The sequence below is a fragment of the Pocillopora damicornis genome, chromosome 12 (genome assembly GCF_964200805.1).
Source record: "Pocillopora damicornis chromosome 12, jaPocDami1.2, whole genome shotgun sequence".
In the NCBI taxonomy this organism is placed as follows: Eukaryota; Metazoa; Cnidaria; class Anthozoa; order Scleractinia; family Pocilloporidae; genus Pocillopora; species Pocillopora damicornis.
This window is the reverse complement of record NC_142681.1, coordinates 4,772,475-4,788,062: the sequence shown is the minus strand read 5'-3', so window position 1 is coordinate 4,788,062 and position 15,588 is coordinate 4,772,475. Positions and strand designations below refer to the sequence as shown.

Sequence of the window (15,588 nt, the reverse complement as noted above, 5' to 3'; positions counted from 1 at the left end):
AAATAAGTCATGGTTAGTGTTATTTTCGCATTTGATTGGTTGAGAGAGTGGTGCAAGTTTTCTGAACCAATCACAGAGCAGAGTAAAGCAAAGCCAATGAATTACTTTTGACGCTCATTCGAAGATTGTTCTATTTGCTCAAGAAATTGGGTCGGAATTAGCGGGCAACGAAGTGTTAGCAGTTTGAAGTGGCACAAAACATCTTTTAGCGCTTTTGTTTTGCGTGAACTTTTTAAATATCAAGTTTTTTTGCGTGAAATATTGGTTTTAAAGAAATACTCAACCATTGGTGAACATCGATATATTAACACTGACTGCGGTTCTTAAAGTGTTACTTTAGAAAAGCTCAATTTCAGAAGCTTGGCAATCCTTAGCTGTTATTTTTTTAAATGATCATTCCCTAAAGATGCGAGTCTGTGAATTCTAAAGAACAAGCTTATGTGGATAGGTTAATTGATAACTTTTAATTACCACCCTGCAGACCATACAAAAATGTTTTTCATCTTTCTTATGCAGGAGAATGGCGAAACACCCCTACATATTGCCATTAAACTGAAAAGCGTCGAAATTTGCAAAGTATTGGTTCAAGGAGGAGCTAAAACTGAAACTAAAACGGTAAGTTAAACGTCTTATGTGCGTTTGATTGTTGTTATATTCTGTCTAAGGTCTTCATAGTTTTTTCTCGCGTTAACTTTGTGTAAACCATGATTAAAGAAAATTAAATAACCAGGCCCAAGCCTTTCAATTTCAAGCAAAGATACCATGCCTTAATGATATCCACCTCCACCGTTCCCATGATAGGAGTTTTTTATCGAACACGGTTGTTACCGGATAGAGGGGGTAAGTTCCTAAAGAAACTGTGGTACTGCGCGTCGGTGGGAGAGTATAACAGGGTAATTAGTATTATCAGCTAAGTTGATAACGTAAATTGGCCTTTGTAAAGAGTTAAAAAAAATTGAAATTTCCAGCGTGTGCCCTTCGTCGGAGCGAATAACGAGGGACAAACGCTCGCAACGTCAGCTTTTAAACACTTTACGGTGGTCAATTTACGTTATCAGCTCAGTTAATGATGCTAAATTGCAGTTGTTACTGGTTGATTATTTCTTGCGTCTCTGTGATCCCTTGAAAGCCAAAACTGTGATACGCATGCTAGCCTCACTTTTGTCCCTATTTCTTCGTTTCCTGTAGACTGAGGGAAACACCGCTCTTCACCTTGCCGCTGAGATAGGAGATATCAATATGGCAAGATTCCTTCAAGTTGTGAAAGCCAAAGCAAACATTTCCAACGATGTACGGTTTGTCCCACAGTTCAAATCTGAACAATGTCGGCTAAGTGACCTGGCGGCATGTTAATCAAGATTTCCTTTCGCTTAGTTAAATAATTAGACGAATTATTCTTTACGCTGAGCTCTGTCAAATAACCTCAAATGCATGAACGAAACTTAATCACCAGGGTCGATGAAATTGATTTCCTAGGTTCGTGTATCGAGAGCAGCAATCAATAAGTATCCCCTTGCTTTGCATGTGCTGTGTTACCTACATTTGGGCCGGACCGTAACACGAGAAAAAGCGTATCATGGCGTTGAATGCAACCCACGTTATTAACCAATCACCAGACACTTGTTAGCACGTGTCTTGGGATTGGTTAATCAAGTGGATCGTATTATGCATCCAGCTGTGCTTTCTGTTCAGTTATTAAAATGTTTTTCTCTTCGTAGAGTGCGAAAAATATGAAGAAATGCTTTTCATTTTAATGTCGTGAAACAACCAACTACAGAGTAGTGAAAATTGCCAAGAGAACCTACGAGAGATAAAAGGGCCAGCTATTTACACGAGGTCTAACCCAAACCAAGTAGCAAGTAGTGGGCCTCAGGGATTCTGTATAAGAGGGTTGGTCTAATTAAATAAATGTCCTCCCACTCTAGCGTTCGGTCCTCTTTACACTGTTTACAAAAATAAATGTTCAGATAAAAGTTTCGACTAAACTGAAATTGGATTAGAACGCGGTTTTGTTAAACAAACGCTAACAATTTGTTTAAATAACCGGCCTGAAGTGATTAGATTGTAATGCTAGTAAGCGCGGAACAGAAGTTTGCAAGTCGTGCATGGTGTACGTTTGTATCTGATATGCAAAGGCGGTAATGTGAGTACCATCTAACACCAGTTCAGTCCCAGATTACTTTAGACATTCCGTTGAAGATAGCGCTAAACAAATCTTAAATCCGCTAATTTAACCTGACCAGTGTGCGTACTACTGGGTTTGCTTAAGGCCTCCCCCATCATAACAGTTTGTGTCGTGAGGAAACTTTGCTTTTGTTACAGGCGGGAGACACGCCCTTACACATAGCATGTAGAAAAAAACAGGTGAATATTGTGGAACTGCTGCTGGGGAAATTTGGAGCTAACATCCACATCAAAAACAAGGTATTTTGTACGAGTAACTTGTTAAGAAAGCATAAAGCACTTGATTATTGCGGAAAATTCGCAGTTACAGATTACTGTCCGAGGGACCTTTCAGGCCTTTTGAAGATTTTTAAAGCAGGAGATGGCTGAATCAGCAAAAAAATTCTATTAATATCTGAGTCTCTCAGATTTATGTTTCTATTTGGAATGATCCTTTTCAAAGGCGACGAAGTATTCGTTGCTATTACTTTTGGTTTTAGACAACAGTGCGATAAAACGTACGTAGAATATTTTATTCTAGGTATAGAATCCAGGTCCATTTACATCCCTTACATCCTAACATTGGTATGCAAGCTCTCCCTTCTGTTATCTAAACATTTCCTTTGGTACTTAAAGGGTGAATTGTCTTAAGTTTGCAATCATTTCCCTTGTTCTCGTGACCTCAATGATTGATTCAGGGGAGACACTATTGGGAGAAATAAGATGTTCGTCATTGACGGCTGGCGTGAGGGCATCTTGGTTTTCCGCGAGTCAGGCCAACCATTCGTCACTCTCACGGCTAATCTTAATGCCGGAAACTTATTTCAATCAAAATAGCTAAAACTGACAATTTTTATCCTCAGTTTGAGCTTTATTTGTATGATGTTCTGGTAAAGTAATATCTATTTATAATTGACTGTTTCTATCAGATTGGCGATACACCTTTGTTTGTTGCTGTCCGAGTAAATTGCACACAGGCGATCAAGGACCTTTTGCATACTTCACAAGCGGATCAAGACGTCAGATCTGGTAGAACGGTGAGTGACGTAACATTGTCTGGTAATCTCCTTTCTTTGATCTTAACATCCTTAAAAAAAACAAAACAAAACCAGGAAAGTTCAAGGAGGACTTCTCGATTGCTTGAGCCAATTACTGTGAGGTACAAAACCACTCATTAACCCTTTAACTCCCAGAAGTGATCAACATGAAACTTCTCCCCATAATGTTCATACATTAATCAGCAAAAAGGTAATGAGAATATTCAAACTTTTCAGGTAGAAGCTTCTATCTTGATCTAGCACCAAGTTCTCATAACTAATTTATAAGGAAATGTTAACAGCTAAAGGGGAGAATTGAAAATCAGATCTTGGGAGTTAAAGGGTTAAGCGAAGACTACAATATATGAGCCTACTGAGGAAGAAGAAGGCAAACGTGACCATATGATAAACCAAGAAGAAATAACTGACAATAAACATCTATGAAGTAAACGGAAAAACATACAAGAAACGTGAAGAGCCTTGTAAGAAACAAGGACAGTTGGGATGGAGAAAATTGACGCAATGTAAATGAATATAATATATGGATACAGAGTCAATAATTGACTAACAAGTACCAGGGATGGTTAAGGATGAAGAAGATTTAATCGAATCGAGCACTATGTACTTGGAAAATGTTACAGGTTGAATTTTTAAAGATTGGTTAACTGTGGTCTTGTAACCCAGCTCCACAGGGCTCTGCGTCCCGCTGTGGTCCTGTTCTTGGTTGACTTATGTAAGACTTTATTTTATAGAAAAATGGAGACACTTTGATGCACATCGCAGTGAAAAGTAAGGATCCAGAATTGGCCAAACTCCTGATACAGTGGGGGGCTCCACCGGACGAAAAGAACGTAAGTTGACCAACATCAATTATGAAAGGAGTGATACCTCGTAAGAAGAACGGGATACTTTAGTGGTACAGCAATTTTTCCTTCGGAAAACCAAAACCAAATTAATCACAAAAGCCAATCGGAGCGAATCTAGTCTTTCTCGATTGAATCTCCTGGGGTTGGTTGTTGTTTAAGTGGGAGGAGAAAGATCAAGATTAAAAAAATCTCTTCCAGGAAGGAAGTTTTTTAAAATTCAGACGAGGGCTAAGATCGCTTTTTCCAACGATCGAACAGAATAGAGATAATTACTATAAGGATTCATTTCAGTTTTCTGTGGGCGCTAAAAGCGCATCTGACGCGTATGAGGGAAGTCTTTGTCAGACTAACTTCCTGAACAATCAAGCGCGATTTGTTCTCTAATACGCCAGTGGTGATAGTGGTGACGTTTTCTGGTTTCTCTTTCGTTTGTGTTGTTTTGTAGGATGAAGGAAAAACTCCATTACATTTAGCAGCTCAAAAAGGTGACGAAGAAATGGTGAAATACCTACATAGCTTGAAAGTGAATCCCAACACACTAGATAACGTAAGTAACTGATGTGAAGAGTGGAAATATTGTATGGAAGCATTGAGGGAAATGAGAGGCAGAATTAACATCCAAGAATGAAGAGTAGCATGTAAATAGTGTCGTCAATCACTTGAATATGAGCTGTCTACCAACTGAGTTTGAATGTTTTGGTGGAGCAGGGAACCCGAAACCTGGAGAGCCCAAGGGGAAATTAAATTCGTCAACAAAGACCTTCAATCAATCAATCAATCAATCAATCATTTTATTTAGTGATAAAAGCAGGTTACAAAAGTGTAGCCATGATGCTGATGTAGACTACAATTAACTAGTAAAATGTGAAATAATAAACAAAATTATTTGTAAAATCACCCTATGGTATTTGAATTCAGTACAAGTCGATAAAAATCATTGACAAACAAAAGTTCAAACTAATCTAGAAATTTACCTACAGTATAATAATACTTAAAAATATACAAAATCTCGGTCTTTTATAGGATTGAATTATTACCAGGACTCACAATGTTATCGTTTAGACACCCATAATTTAGTTTTGTACTCGGAAAAATTTTTCGAGGGTCTCACTTTCTTACTTTTACGTACAGGACGACATGAATCCGCTTCACTTGGCAGCCAGCGCTGGGCATCACAATATTGTGACATTTTTTCTGGAAAAATTTAGAGTGGACGTGTCTTCCAGAAGCAGGGTAACAAAACATTTTCATAATGAACTACAAAATCTACTCTCTAGTTTCACACATTTTAAAACTAAACATTAAATTGCGCAAGCAAAAGTGAATCCACTCTTCGACAAAGCGCTTAAGTTAAACTGGGTCAAACGGTTATGCTCTAACTCGGATGCTCCATAGCAGTACATACCAAAATCGCTCCTAATCGATGTTGGCGGTACAGAATTGTTTAAATGTAATTATGATTATAATCTCCTTGACCTAGACAACCATCTTCCTACTTTTTACAAACAAATCATCTTTTACTGGCAAGACATCGCAACGGCCACACCTAAAACTAAAAGTGAGGTTCTCTCACAGCAAATCTGGAATAACCGATTTTTAACTGTGAATAAGAAAATGGTATTCTTTCCTCATTGGTATCAAGCAGGAATAAAACAAATCTCGGACCTTTTTTATTCCTGTGAGGGCCATTTCTTTCCATTTAATTCTTTTTGCAATAAATTCAATGTAAAATGTAACTTTTTATAACATTACAGCATTCTTTCTTCTATTCCCCAAAATTGGAAGAAATTATTGCAAGAAGGTTCCAAAGACCCAGTTACGCCTCCCACCTCAATCTGTTCACTGTCGTGCCAGACAATATTCAGTACGCTGCCTAACCTTGAAGACCTATCTCCACCAACTTTTGAGAAAAAACTTTTAGCGTCTGGCGTCGAGAAAACTGACTTGACTAAAATCTACCTCCTATCATTCAAAGCCACGAGAGAAATTAAATTGACGATGTTCCAATACAAAATCAGACACCGAATTTTACCAACGAATAGCTTGTTACACAAAATGAGAAAAGTTGTCTCGCCCTCCTGTCCCTTTTTTCTTTCTGAGTGTCAGACCCTGAGGCATTTGTTTATAAACTGCATGCACGCAAGTTCTTTTTGGAATAGATTCCAGGATTGGTACTCAATCTCTAGTAATACGAAACTACTGCAGTCAGAACTAAAGGTTATGTTCGGAATTATTCGCTGTCACACCTACTGTTTAGCCCTCAACCAACTCATTATTTTGGGTAAATATTTCTTATATGTTAACGCTTTAAAAACCATAACGTACCAATTCGATGATTTTGTCTCACTTGTGCGCGAAAAAATTAATCTAGAAAAATATATTGCTGTCACTGGTAATAAGGAGAAGGAATTCAAGAACAAATGGAAACTTTTTTGTCTTTATAAAATTTGTATTGTGTCCTTTTTCTTCTCAACTTTTGTATTTTGATTTGTTTCTTTTCGCTACCTATTTATTTAATAATCTATTAAGTTCTAGAAAATTAATACCCTATGTAGTGTAATTAACAAACAAAATTTGTATTAGTTACTCGAACAATTAACATGCAAACAATAACGCAAATAGATCAACTGTAATTCAATTTGACTAGTGTAATTGTATTGTAACACATGTATTGTAAGTAGTGCAAGTTAATGTAGTGTAAGCATCGTGTAAGAAGCAAGTATAATATAAGTACATATGTAAGTGTAATATATAGAAAAAAATAAAAATAAAATGAATAAATAAATTTTTAAAAACAAGTGAATCCACGCGGCTTCTAGGTAGATCTACAGGTCCTTTCTTATCAGAAATAGAGAGGTAATTGTCCAATGATCCGCTCGAATGAGGCTGCCTGATACGGTTAAGCTTTCCCATTGCCTCTTTGCTGGGTAATGTATGGATATTATAAGGAGAAGTTACATGTTAATGACTTCTGGGAGTTTAAGGGCTAAGAAAGCTGTCTGTGAACAAATTTGTTGCTCCTTATTGTTCTTCTTTAGGATGGCAGTACCTTGCTTCATCAGACGTGCATGGCGGGTCAATTGGACGCCTCCAATGCTTTGATAAAGAAAGGTGTCCTTCTACTCATGCCTAATAAGGTAATGCTATATCCTATTTTAGATATTACTGGCTTTCACACGGAGGGTGCAATTTGGTCATGTCATTACGGTACCCGCAACTTTGCTCCCGGGTTCAAGTTTAACACTCTGCCAGAAAAATACGTGGATCTGGGATCGTTGGTCCTGAATTTAACCCTAAAACGTGTTCCGAAAAAAAACTCCTCTTGACAATTTTCCATTCCAGCAACAATTTTTATGTGATTCATTCAGATATTTGCTTTTTACAGAGTGGGGGCTTATGTATCCACGAGGCGGCGAAGAAAGGTCACTTGGGTTTGGTTAGAATGTTGATCGAGAGAGGAGTTCCTGTAAACGTCCAGAACAAGGTGAGAATAACGATCACCTTTTTGGCTCATTCTTTCAATAGGCTGTTCATCAAGAAAAGAAAACTCCTCCAAGGTTCTTTTCTTTAACCTTTCAGTTATAGCAATCAGACACGACGTAAAAACTGAACGGGAGAGGGGTGACTGTGATAAAGCACACAGTCTTCCTATGAGCAAAAGATCTTGAGATCGAAATAACTCTTTTTTAGATCAGCAACTTGAACTAATCTGAAGTCTATGTTTGTACAGAGGGATCAACGTGAACGTAAAATACAGTAAAGTAGTTTAACTAAGTCAGTCCATTTTGGTGATGTAATCAGCTGTGTTTACCCTTTATATAACGGATCGAGACTTTAGTTCACCATAAAATGCTACGATACTATGATGTGAATCGTGTTCAGGGGTCATAAAGGATTGCTCGAAGAAAGAATGAAACATATTGATAATCGTTTGGTGGGTTAGACAAAGTCCAAAGGAACGAGGACTGTTGACGATAAGGAAGATTGGCACTGATTGCAAATAATAAACTGAAACAATTCGGATAATTTTCTCAAAATTTACAGACCTTGACTTAGATATTTCTACGTTTTAAAACTCTTGGAATCTTAAGAGTCTGGTAAAAGAATCGTTAGTGGTTTTATACAAAGCGTTCATTCTTGGCTCCACTCTTCTTATATCTGACAGCGTAAATACACTCCACTTCATTTGGCTTGTCTCAGTAAGAAACATCAAGTTGTACAACTGCTGATTGGACACGGGGCGGATGTCACAGTTGACGGTGGTTTGGTAAGGCTTCATAAATATTTCTGTTACTTTACACCGCCACTTGGTATCGAAATACCAAATCTTGAGAAATCACGCTCAATCAGAGGAAAGGAAAACTTCACTGGGAATCAATTAGATCCCAGAGCAGAAATATGTAACCGATCAGAGGCGCGGAAAACTTTGAGTGGTCAAGTTGGGATAGTTCTTCATTTGATTGGCTGTTAAGCTGGTTTGAAATTTATCACCAATCACAGAGCGCGGGAAAAAAGCGATACCATTTCAGTTCCCGAAATTATTTTGGATACTTAGTTAAAACTTTTCTCTGAATTTCTTTGCTAACTTACAGTTAGGTGTTTTGTTCATCAGTTCAGGTTTGAATTTTTGAGATTTCATTCACACTCCACAAGAAAGCCGGCACTTTCTGTCAATGACTTTCTCGGGCATGTTCTGACACCTATCTTCGTTTGTGATTTTGTACTGAGATAAGGCATGTTGGCCTGGTTTAGTTCAAAAAGAATTCTTAAATTCTCAATATTGGAATTTTAGGCGAAAGAAACTCCGCTGCATATGGCTGCAAAAGTTAAAGGAGGAGAAAAAGTTGTGGACGTTTTGATTAAAAGTGGAGCTGACCCAGACTCCGCAAAGGACGTAAGTTTCTCATGAATATGTGAAATTTGATATTCTATTGAATGGTTTTATAACGTAGTCTATTGTGGCGAAGTGACCGTTGATTATTTGATTGATTTACGCAAAATGCAAACTTCCCTCCCCCCACCCCCCCCCCCCCATTCCTTCTTCTTAGCGCAGATCCCTGGTGTCTTCTTCATGAACACAACAACAGACCATTGAGAAGATGGTGGATATGATTCAATAAGGGCATAATTACGTATCTGAAAAACAAACTTGTGGTTTTCATCCACAGAACGGCGAGAGAGCTCTTCATTTAGCTTCCAGATGCGGGAATTTAGAAGTTGTAAATATCCTTTTGCGAGAAAATACTGAAGTGGCCCGCCGTAGCAAGGTATACTTAAAGTTAGCCTATACTCTAAGAGGTTAATCCAACCAAAAGTTTTTCTTTTTTAATTTTGTGTCTGATTGGTTGAGATAGTGGCTCGAGTTTCCTGGACCAATCACAGAGCGAAGTGAAGTAAAAACAGAGCAGTCCCGGATTACTCTCGGCACTCATTAACCCTTTACACCCTAACATCCGTATGCATTTTCTCCACAATGTTCTCTATACATTTCTTATGGTACTGACAAAGAGAATTTATTTAACAATCAAGAGCTTCTTTGGTTGGTGATCATTTCCTTTATTCTCATGACTTTAATGTTCGTTTTAGGGGCGATACTGATGAGAGAAATAGTTACTAATCACTCTTTTAAGGGTTAAAAACTCTCTAAAGGACTCAATTGTTATTCTGTTGCAGTCAGGAGACACCCCTCTTCATTTTGCCTGTCAAAATGGACACTTTCAAATAGTAGAGGCTCTGATCGAGCAACTTTTTAGGGACAAGACGTACCTTCTCGCTCGTTTGATTGTTAACATACCAAACAATGTAAGTTTGTGGTATACTGTAAGGACTCGATGTTATCGCATAACTTTGAGAAATTCTCTTCAACCAGTGGAGGCTTCCTTTTTGCACCATTACTTTAGTATTCATAATCTCCACACTGATCTCTCAACATTTCCTGCGGTACTGACAAGGAGAATTTGTTTGAGAATCAGGAGCTTCGTAAATTGGTGATCATCTCCAATATTCTCATGACCTTTACATTTAATTTAAGGGTGATTCTGAATGGAGAAATCAGAGGCCAGTCACTCTTGGGGATTAAAGGTTTCACTGATCTAAAAACCAATTCCTTGCATTGTTTGCAATGCATTTCCTGTAATTTTGGCTTTAAGAATTTGTTCCACAATCCAACAATCAGTTCTCCTGCTGATGTAATTTATCCTCCACTTCACCTTTCTCCGTAAAAATATTTTGATGCTGTAAGGAGAAATTCCTCTTTAATCACATCCGGGAGTGAAAGGGTTAACACGTTGCTTTTCTCTCTAAGCTTGGAGTGACTGCTCTTCATTCGGTGGCTGGTATTCCTGAAGGATCAGCGGGTACAGAGGATCTTGTTAATACCGTGCAGATTCTTCTTGATCATGGTGCAGACCTGACTTTTTCAACTTACCAGGTAATGCACAATGTTGTTGAGGATAGTAACCTGGAATAATTGTTCGTTAATGTGGCGAGCAGGCCCTCGTTATTGCTGGACGAGTGTTCCTTCGCTCGTAGAAGAGTTGCGGGCCTTGAACAAGAGAACCGCCGTGAAGTCTGCAGCGAGGGGTCTGCCACGTACTCATTACTAGTGCCAAACCCCTAGCAGAGCTCACACCGACCAGGCCTCGACTTTTCATGCGGAATTCCAGCTTCGTTGGTGTCTGAGCTTTGTCGTCATGTATAATTTTTTTTTCCAAAGAAGAACTACACTACACGTGATGGCAACTTTTATCAAATGTCTTCTTTCTGTGTAGATTCTTTTTACTCCTTGTTTTAATTCATTTTCTTTTTGTTTTTTGCCTAATTTAGAAAAGAGAGACACCCCTTCACTGGTGCGCACGGTCAGGAAACTACCAAATGATTGAGAAAATATTCACTTCCCCAAAGGTTCCAGAGTACATCAAACTGAGTATCATTAACAAGACAACTGAGGTAACTAACACAATACTGGGCACGGAGCAGGGCGGACTTTTAATTCTGATTTCCTTGGGTGGGACATAACTGTCTGGCTGACCAATGGGGACAACACGTAGACAAGAGGTGGAGGGGGCATGGGGTTGGAGGGAAGGGGACGGGGGTCGGAGGCAGTGGGTGGGGGGAAGTGGGTGGGGAGCAGTGGGTGGGAGGCAGTGGGTGGGGGGGCAGTGGGTGGGAGACAGAGGGAGGGCTTTTACTCCAAGATCCTACTTAGGCTGGTAGTTGTACAGTCAATTAAACTAATAACTATTAGCATGAAATTACTTGGAACTATTTTAAACTAAAACCATTCCATCAAATTCACAATGTGTAAAACTGTTGTATTTTTAATGAATGAGATTTTTTATTTTTAATGTTATGTAGAGCGGAGCCTCTCCACTAATGATTGCCTCACAGTATGGCAAGCTAGAAGTGGTGCGAGCACTTTTGCGTTTTCACGCCAGAGTAGATGTTTTTGACGAGGTATCAAGTATTCTAAATAATTTTTAAGTATGAAAATTAAACTTTAAAAACTACTACTGTGGGATAAACACAGTATCTTATAGTTGCCCCTCTCACTTTAAAGTAAACCAAGACGTCTCTTTAGGAAGCTTATTTTTGGTAACGTGCATAAATACTTTTAACTTAAGTGAGACCACAACAGCAAGGTGATATAAAAAAACAAAATATAACAAGAAAAATGATGGAGTTGAAAAAGACTGTGTATAGCAAAATTTTATGTTCCTCATGTGAGGTGGTACATGTGCTTGAAAATGCCACAGAGAGTAGCACGAAACATCAAATTTGCCAGGATTTTTTCTCTTCTTCGGGAAAAAGATGTTTGCGGTTCTACATGACCGAGATTTCTTCTAGTAACGAATTCTTGCGATTTTGTTCTGAGGGAGCAGAACAATGACAAGAAAAGAAATATTTGTCATAATTTTTTTATGTATACAGTATACATGTATACATATGGGATCTCTACAGATTGGAGCTATACGATTGGATGATTTATTTATACATGTTCGGAGAGTGCGCGCATTGAAAATTCTCGTTCCTTTTTATCTTAAGGTGGGTGGCACAGCGCTCCACTACGCTGCATCCAGAGGACATGTGGAGGTTGCACGTGAACTGCTGAATTACAAAGCTTATGTGAACGGCAGAACCAAGGTTTGTGCAAATAATTTGTAGTGATTTAAAAGGTTTAACCTCCACATCGCGCCATCAACCACCACTCATGCTAAATTCGTAACTTTGACTCGTTTTTTTTTACTTTTCTCTAAAAAACGTTTTCATATACCTTTTTAAGTATTTACCATTTTAATATGAAGCCTGAAATCATATAAACTAGTAGGCTTACAAAAACTGAGTATAAATTAATAGTTTCACAGCGTTTTGCGAGATTCTGATGTTAGTTGCGCACAAAATTAGGAAAACCTAATATTTGTGTCTGGCGCAAACGACTCGAAAATGAGTTTGGCCATTGAGTACCAAGAAGTCTAAAAGTTGTGGTTGGTACGGTGGCTTTGTAGTCAGCGCGCTTGACTCCCTCAAATATTCCATGGTGTTTGCTCGATTTTTAGTCATTAGCCTCCTTTAAAAGTATTTTTTTCTTCCGTTTATGTGTTTTATTTTAATCGTTATTTATGATGAGACATCACAATTTAATGTAAGGATTCGATTCAATTACCTTCAAACGTTGATTCAGATCAAACGAACGACTCAACGTTGCATCTGTTAGTTAGAACGTGACGAACCAAAAGGCCAAAGACAACAAAAAAAAGGAAATGGTTAATCACATCGATTTCCATATTCTCTGCTTTTAACAACTTTCATAAGCTTACTTATGATGGTCAGTTATGACTAATTGACGTTTGAACACACTTGTCACGGTCCACCAAGAAACGACAGTTACTGAAACTAACCGTTAACATTTAACCGAATTGATAACCTCATATATTGGTCATTAATGTTCTCTTTTCAGCCAAATGTCCGTTATTCAAGCGATAAAACACGCAAAGACAACACAGAAGATTTGCCTGTAAGGGCTTCATTTGCATATTCACTGACATATTCCATCCATGAAATCTTCCTCTACATCATCTATTTTTGCCTTCACTGCACTCTGATTAATGACCTTGTTACACTCTATCAAATAACTTGCTTAAGCAGAAATAAAATTAAAGCATTGCGTCTCGTTTTTGTAAGAAAGTTTATTGTAATGAAGCATTTTTCGATTAAGTGTCGTAAAAATCAAAACTAAAATTTTCGCGACGGCCAATGAGACAAAAGGAAAATGTGAAGAGCAACCAATGAGAGCTCATAGTAAAAGCGAAGCGCGGGAAAAAAGCGGGTAACCAACTCACAATTGGGTTTAGTTTCGAATCTGATTGGTTGAGAAATGGCGCAAGTTTTCTAGAATAAACAAGAGGCGAAGTAATAAAAAGCAAAAGCAACTCTTGATTACTATCGACACTTAGTTGAAAACTGCTCTCTGATAAAACATTTCTACCCGCAAATGGCCTCTGCTTTGCTTTCCTCTGCATATTTACGAGTAAATAGACTAATAAACAAACAAACAAATGATTAAAGAAGTAAATGAATAAATGATTAAGAGATAAATAGTTAAATGAAGGAATAAATAAACGGATAATTCACAATTTCTACATACAATATCTTAATTAAAATTAAATTTACTTCGTGTGTCGTCGTCTCGCTATCAAGAATTGCCAGGTTGGTATGAAAACATATTAAAATGCTGAAGTAACTTAATTCTAGAAACTTTAGTCAACAAGTACAAAGTTCTTATCTTCCACTCATTGGTTCATTGATTGCTTTAGACTCTTTGCTCAACCGCTAATAACATGTTGATTAAAATAAAATTAAAGTTTATTCGTGTCTGAACATAAACGATATGTTTTGGGCCTTGTCTGAGTTTCAACTGATTCGTTAAGTAGTTCGTTAGAAAAAAAGCACCAAACACCGTCTTTACTTCTCTGTAATTAACCCTTTCACTTCCAAGATCTCAGAGTAATTCTCCTTACTGTCAGCCATACAATTCTTATAATGTTAGTTCGGAGAATTTGGTATTGGACCATCGAGTAATATTTTTCGTTATTCTCATCACTTGACATTGTATTTATTAATAATGTAAGGAGAAACTCTGTCTTGGTCGCTTACATAAGTGAAAAGGTTAATTCTCACCTTCCACTTGTTGGTCATCTCAGTCTTAGAAACGTCTTCGCACAAATCACAAATCAGATTCACAAATCATACCCTATTGTACTGCTTTAGGTCTTTAATAACGTGTGGACCTTTTTTTTCAGATTGGTACGACTCCGCTTCACATGGCGGCCGAGAAGGGTCACCCAGAATTTGTTCGTGTGCTTGTTACCAAGTACAATGCCATTATCGACCCTCTGACAGTGGTGTGTATTGTTTAAACGTATACACCCTGGTTATCAATAGGCATATTCTCCATACTGTCTTTCATACATTTCTTATGGTTCTGACAGAGGGAATTCGCTGAGTCACCCATCAATAGACTCTGGCATTGTTCTCGTGTCCCTAATGATTAATTTAGCAGTGATGCTGCTCACTTAAAGGGGTAAATGGTGAAAAGCATCATTGTCAATCGTCTGGAATTTTCCACATGGTGATAAAAACATTTTTCTATCGTAAAGGGTTGGAAACTCCTTATGGGAAAGTTCTTAATTGAATGTCTAGAGTAATTCCGATTACCTGTCGAACTCCCTGCCAACAGATTGCACTTATATTTCTTTAGTATACTTGCTGCCTTTTCATAAATACAATAATGCGGATGATTTTTTCCTTAGGAAAAGAAGAGTCCCCTGCATTTAGCAGCTGAGAATGGCAGGCTTCAAGTGTGCAAGGTTCTACTGGATTTACGTGCAGATGCTAACGTGACAGACAGTGTGAGTTCTTTCGGCTAAGTACTTTCCTTCGATATTCCGAGACCACAGCTAATGACACTGAGACCCAACTTCTGGCCAGCTCGGTTATCTGGTCTGAGTCATTTCTGTTTAGGGATAATTGTCTTCTATACACTAGTGGGGCATTTTATTTTCCTATAGGTCGAAAATTTAGTTGGAGTGTTTACAAAGACCTGCTGTAGATTTTCCAAAAATGTCACTGATGACCAGAGTTATTGACAAGAGAATAACCGAAAACTTTAACCATATTCTCGAACGTAATTGGTTCCTATCCTGAGCCCAATTTGAGCACCAATTGGAAAGTGTACACGACATACCTGAGTAATTAGACATGTAAACTCTGTTGTCACACGTTTATCCTGGGTAGCTGTCGCATTTTTTCTAAAAATATTTAACTAAAGGTTATTTTTTTCCTCTAATTTTGTCATAGTTCTGATTAATTGGTAACTCGGAGGACTTTGTGTCTTCCAATTCGTTCTGTAATCATACTCGTAATTAACAATACACTATTAATCACATGTATGGTGACAGATCGAATTGGACGTTGCTATACCTTATAATTGAGGGTGGAAAGTAATCCAAGATTGCACTGCATAT

General features: G+C 38.0%; 1 protein-coding gene across 14 annotated transcripts in view; it reads left to right on the top strand.

The window, feature by feature from the left end:
- Nucleotides 1–15,588, top strand: part of LOC113681538 (uncharacterized) — a 41,637-nt gene that overhangs the window by 15,319 nt on the left and 10,730 nt on the right. For 10 of the 14 annotated variants that reach the window (XM_089188735.1, XM_089188739.1, XM_089188736.1 and 7 more), the window contains 20 exons: nt 517–615; nt 1,189–1,290; nt 2,323–2,424; nt 3,093–3,200; nt 3,953–4,051; nt 4,512–4,613; nt 5,198–5,299; nt 7,105–7,203; nt 7,452–7,550; nt 8,232–8,333; nt 8,859–8,960; nt 9,235–9,333; nt 9,740–9,868; nt 10,371–10,496; nt 10,892–11,014; nt 11,423–11,521; nt 12,110–12,208; nt 13,023–13,079; nt 14,365–14,466; nt 14,875–14,973. In XM_089188735.1, coding sequence (XP_089044861.1) covers nt 517–615; nt 1,189–1,290; nt 2,323–2,424; nt 3,093–3,200; nt 3,953–4,051; nt 4,512–4,613; nt 5,198–5,299; nt 7,105–7,203; nt 7,452–7,550; nt 8,232–8,333; nt 8,859–8,960; nt 9,235–9,333; nt 9,740–9,868; nt 10,371–10,496; nt 10,892–11,014; nt 11,423–11,521; nt 12,110–12,208; nt 13,023–13,079; nt 14,365–14,466; nt 14,875–14,973 — 2,049 coding nt within the window. The remainder of the gene's footprint in view (nt 1–516; nt 616–1,188; nt 1,291–2,322; nt 2,425–3,092; nt 3,201–3,952; nt 4,052–4,511; nt 4,614–5,197; nt 5,300–7,104; nt 7,204–7,451; nt 7,551–8,231; nt 8,334–8,858; nt 8,961–9,234; nt 9,334–9,739; nt 9,869–10,370; nt 10,497–10,891; nt 11,015–11,422; nt 11,522–12,109; nt 12,209–13,022; nt 13,080–14,364; nt 14,467–14,874; nt 14,974–15,588) is intronic. The other 4 variants (XM_089188744.1, XM_089188742.1, XM_089188741.1 and 1 more) reach the window with 1 other exon arrangement.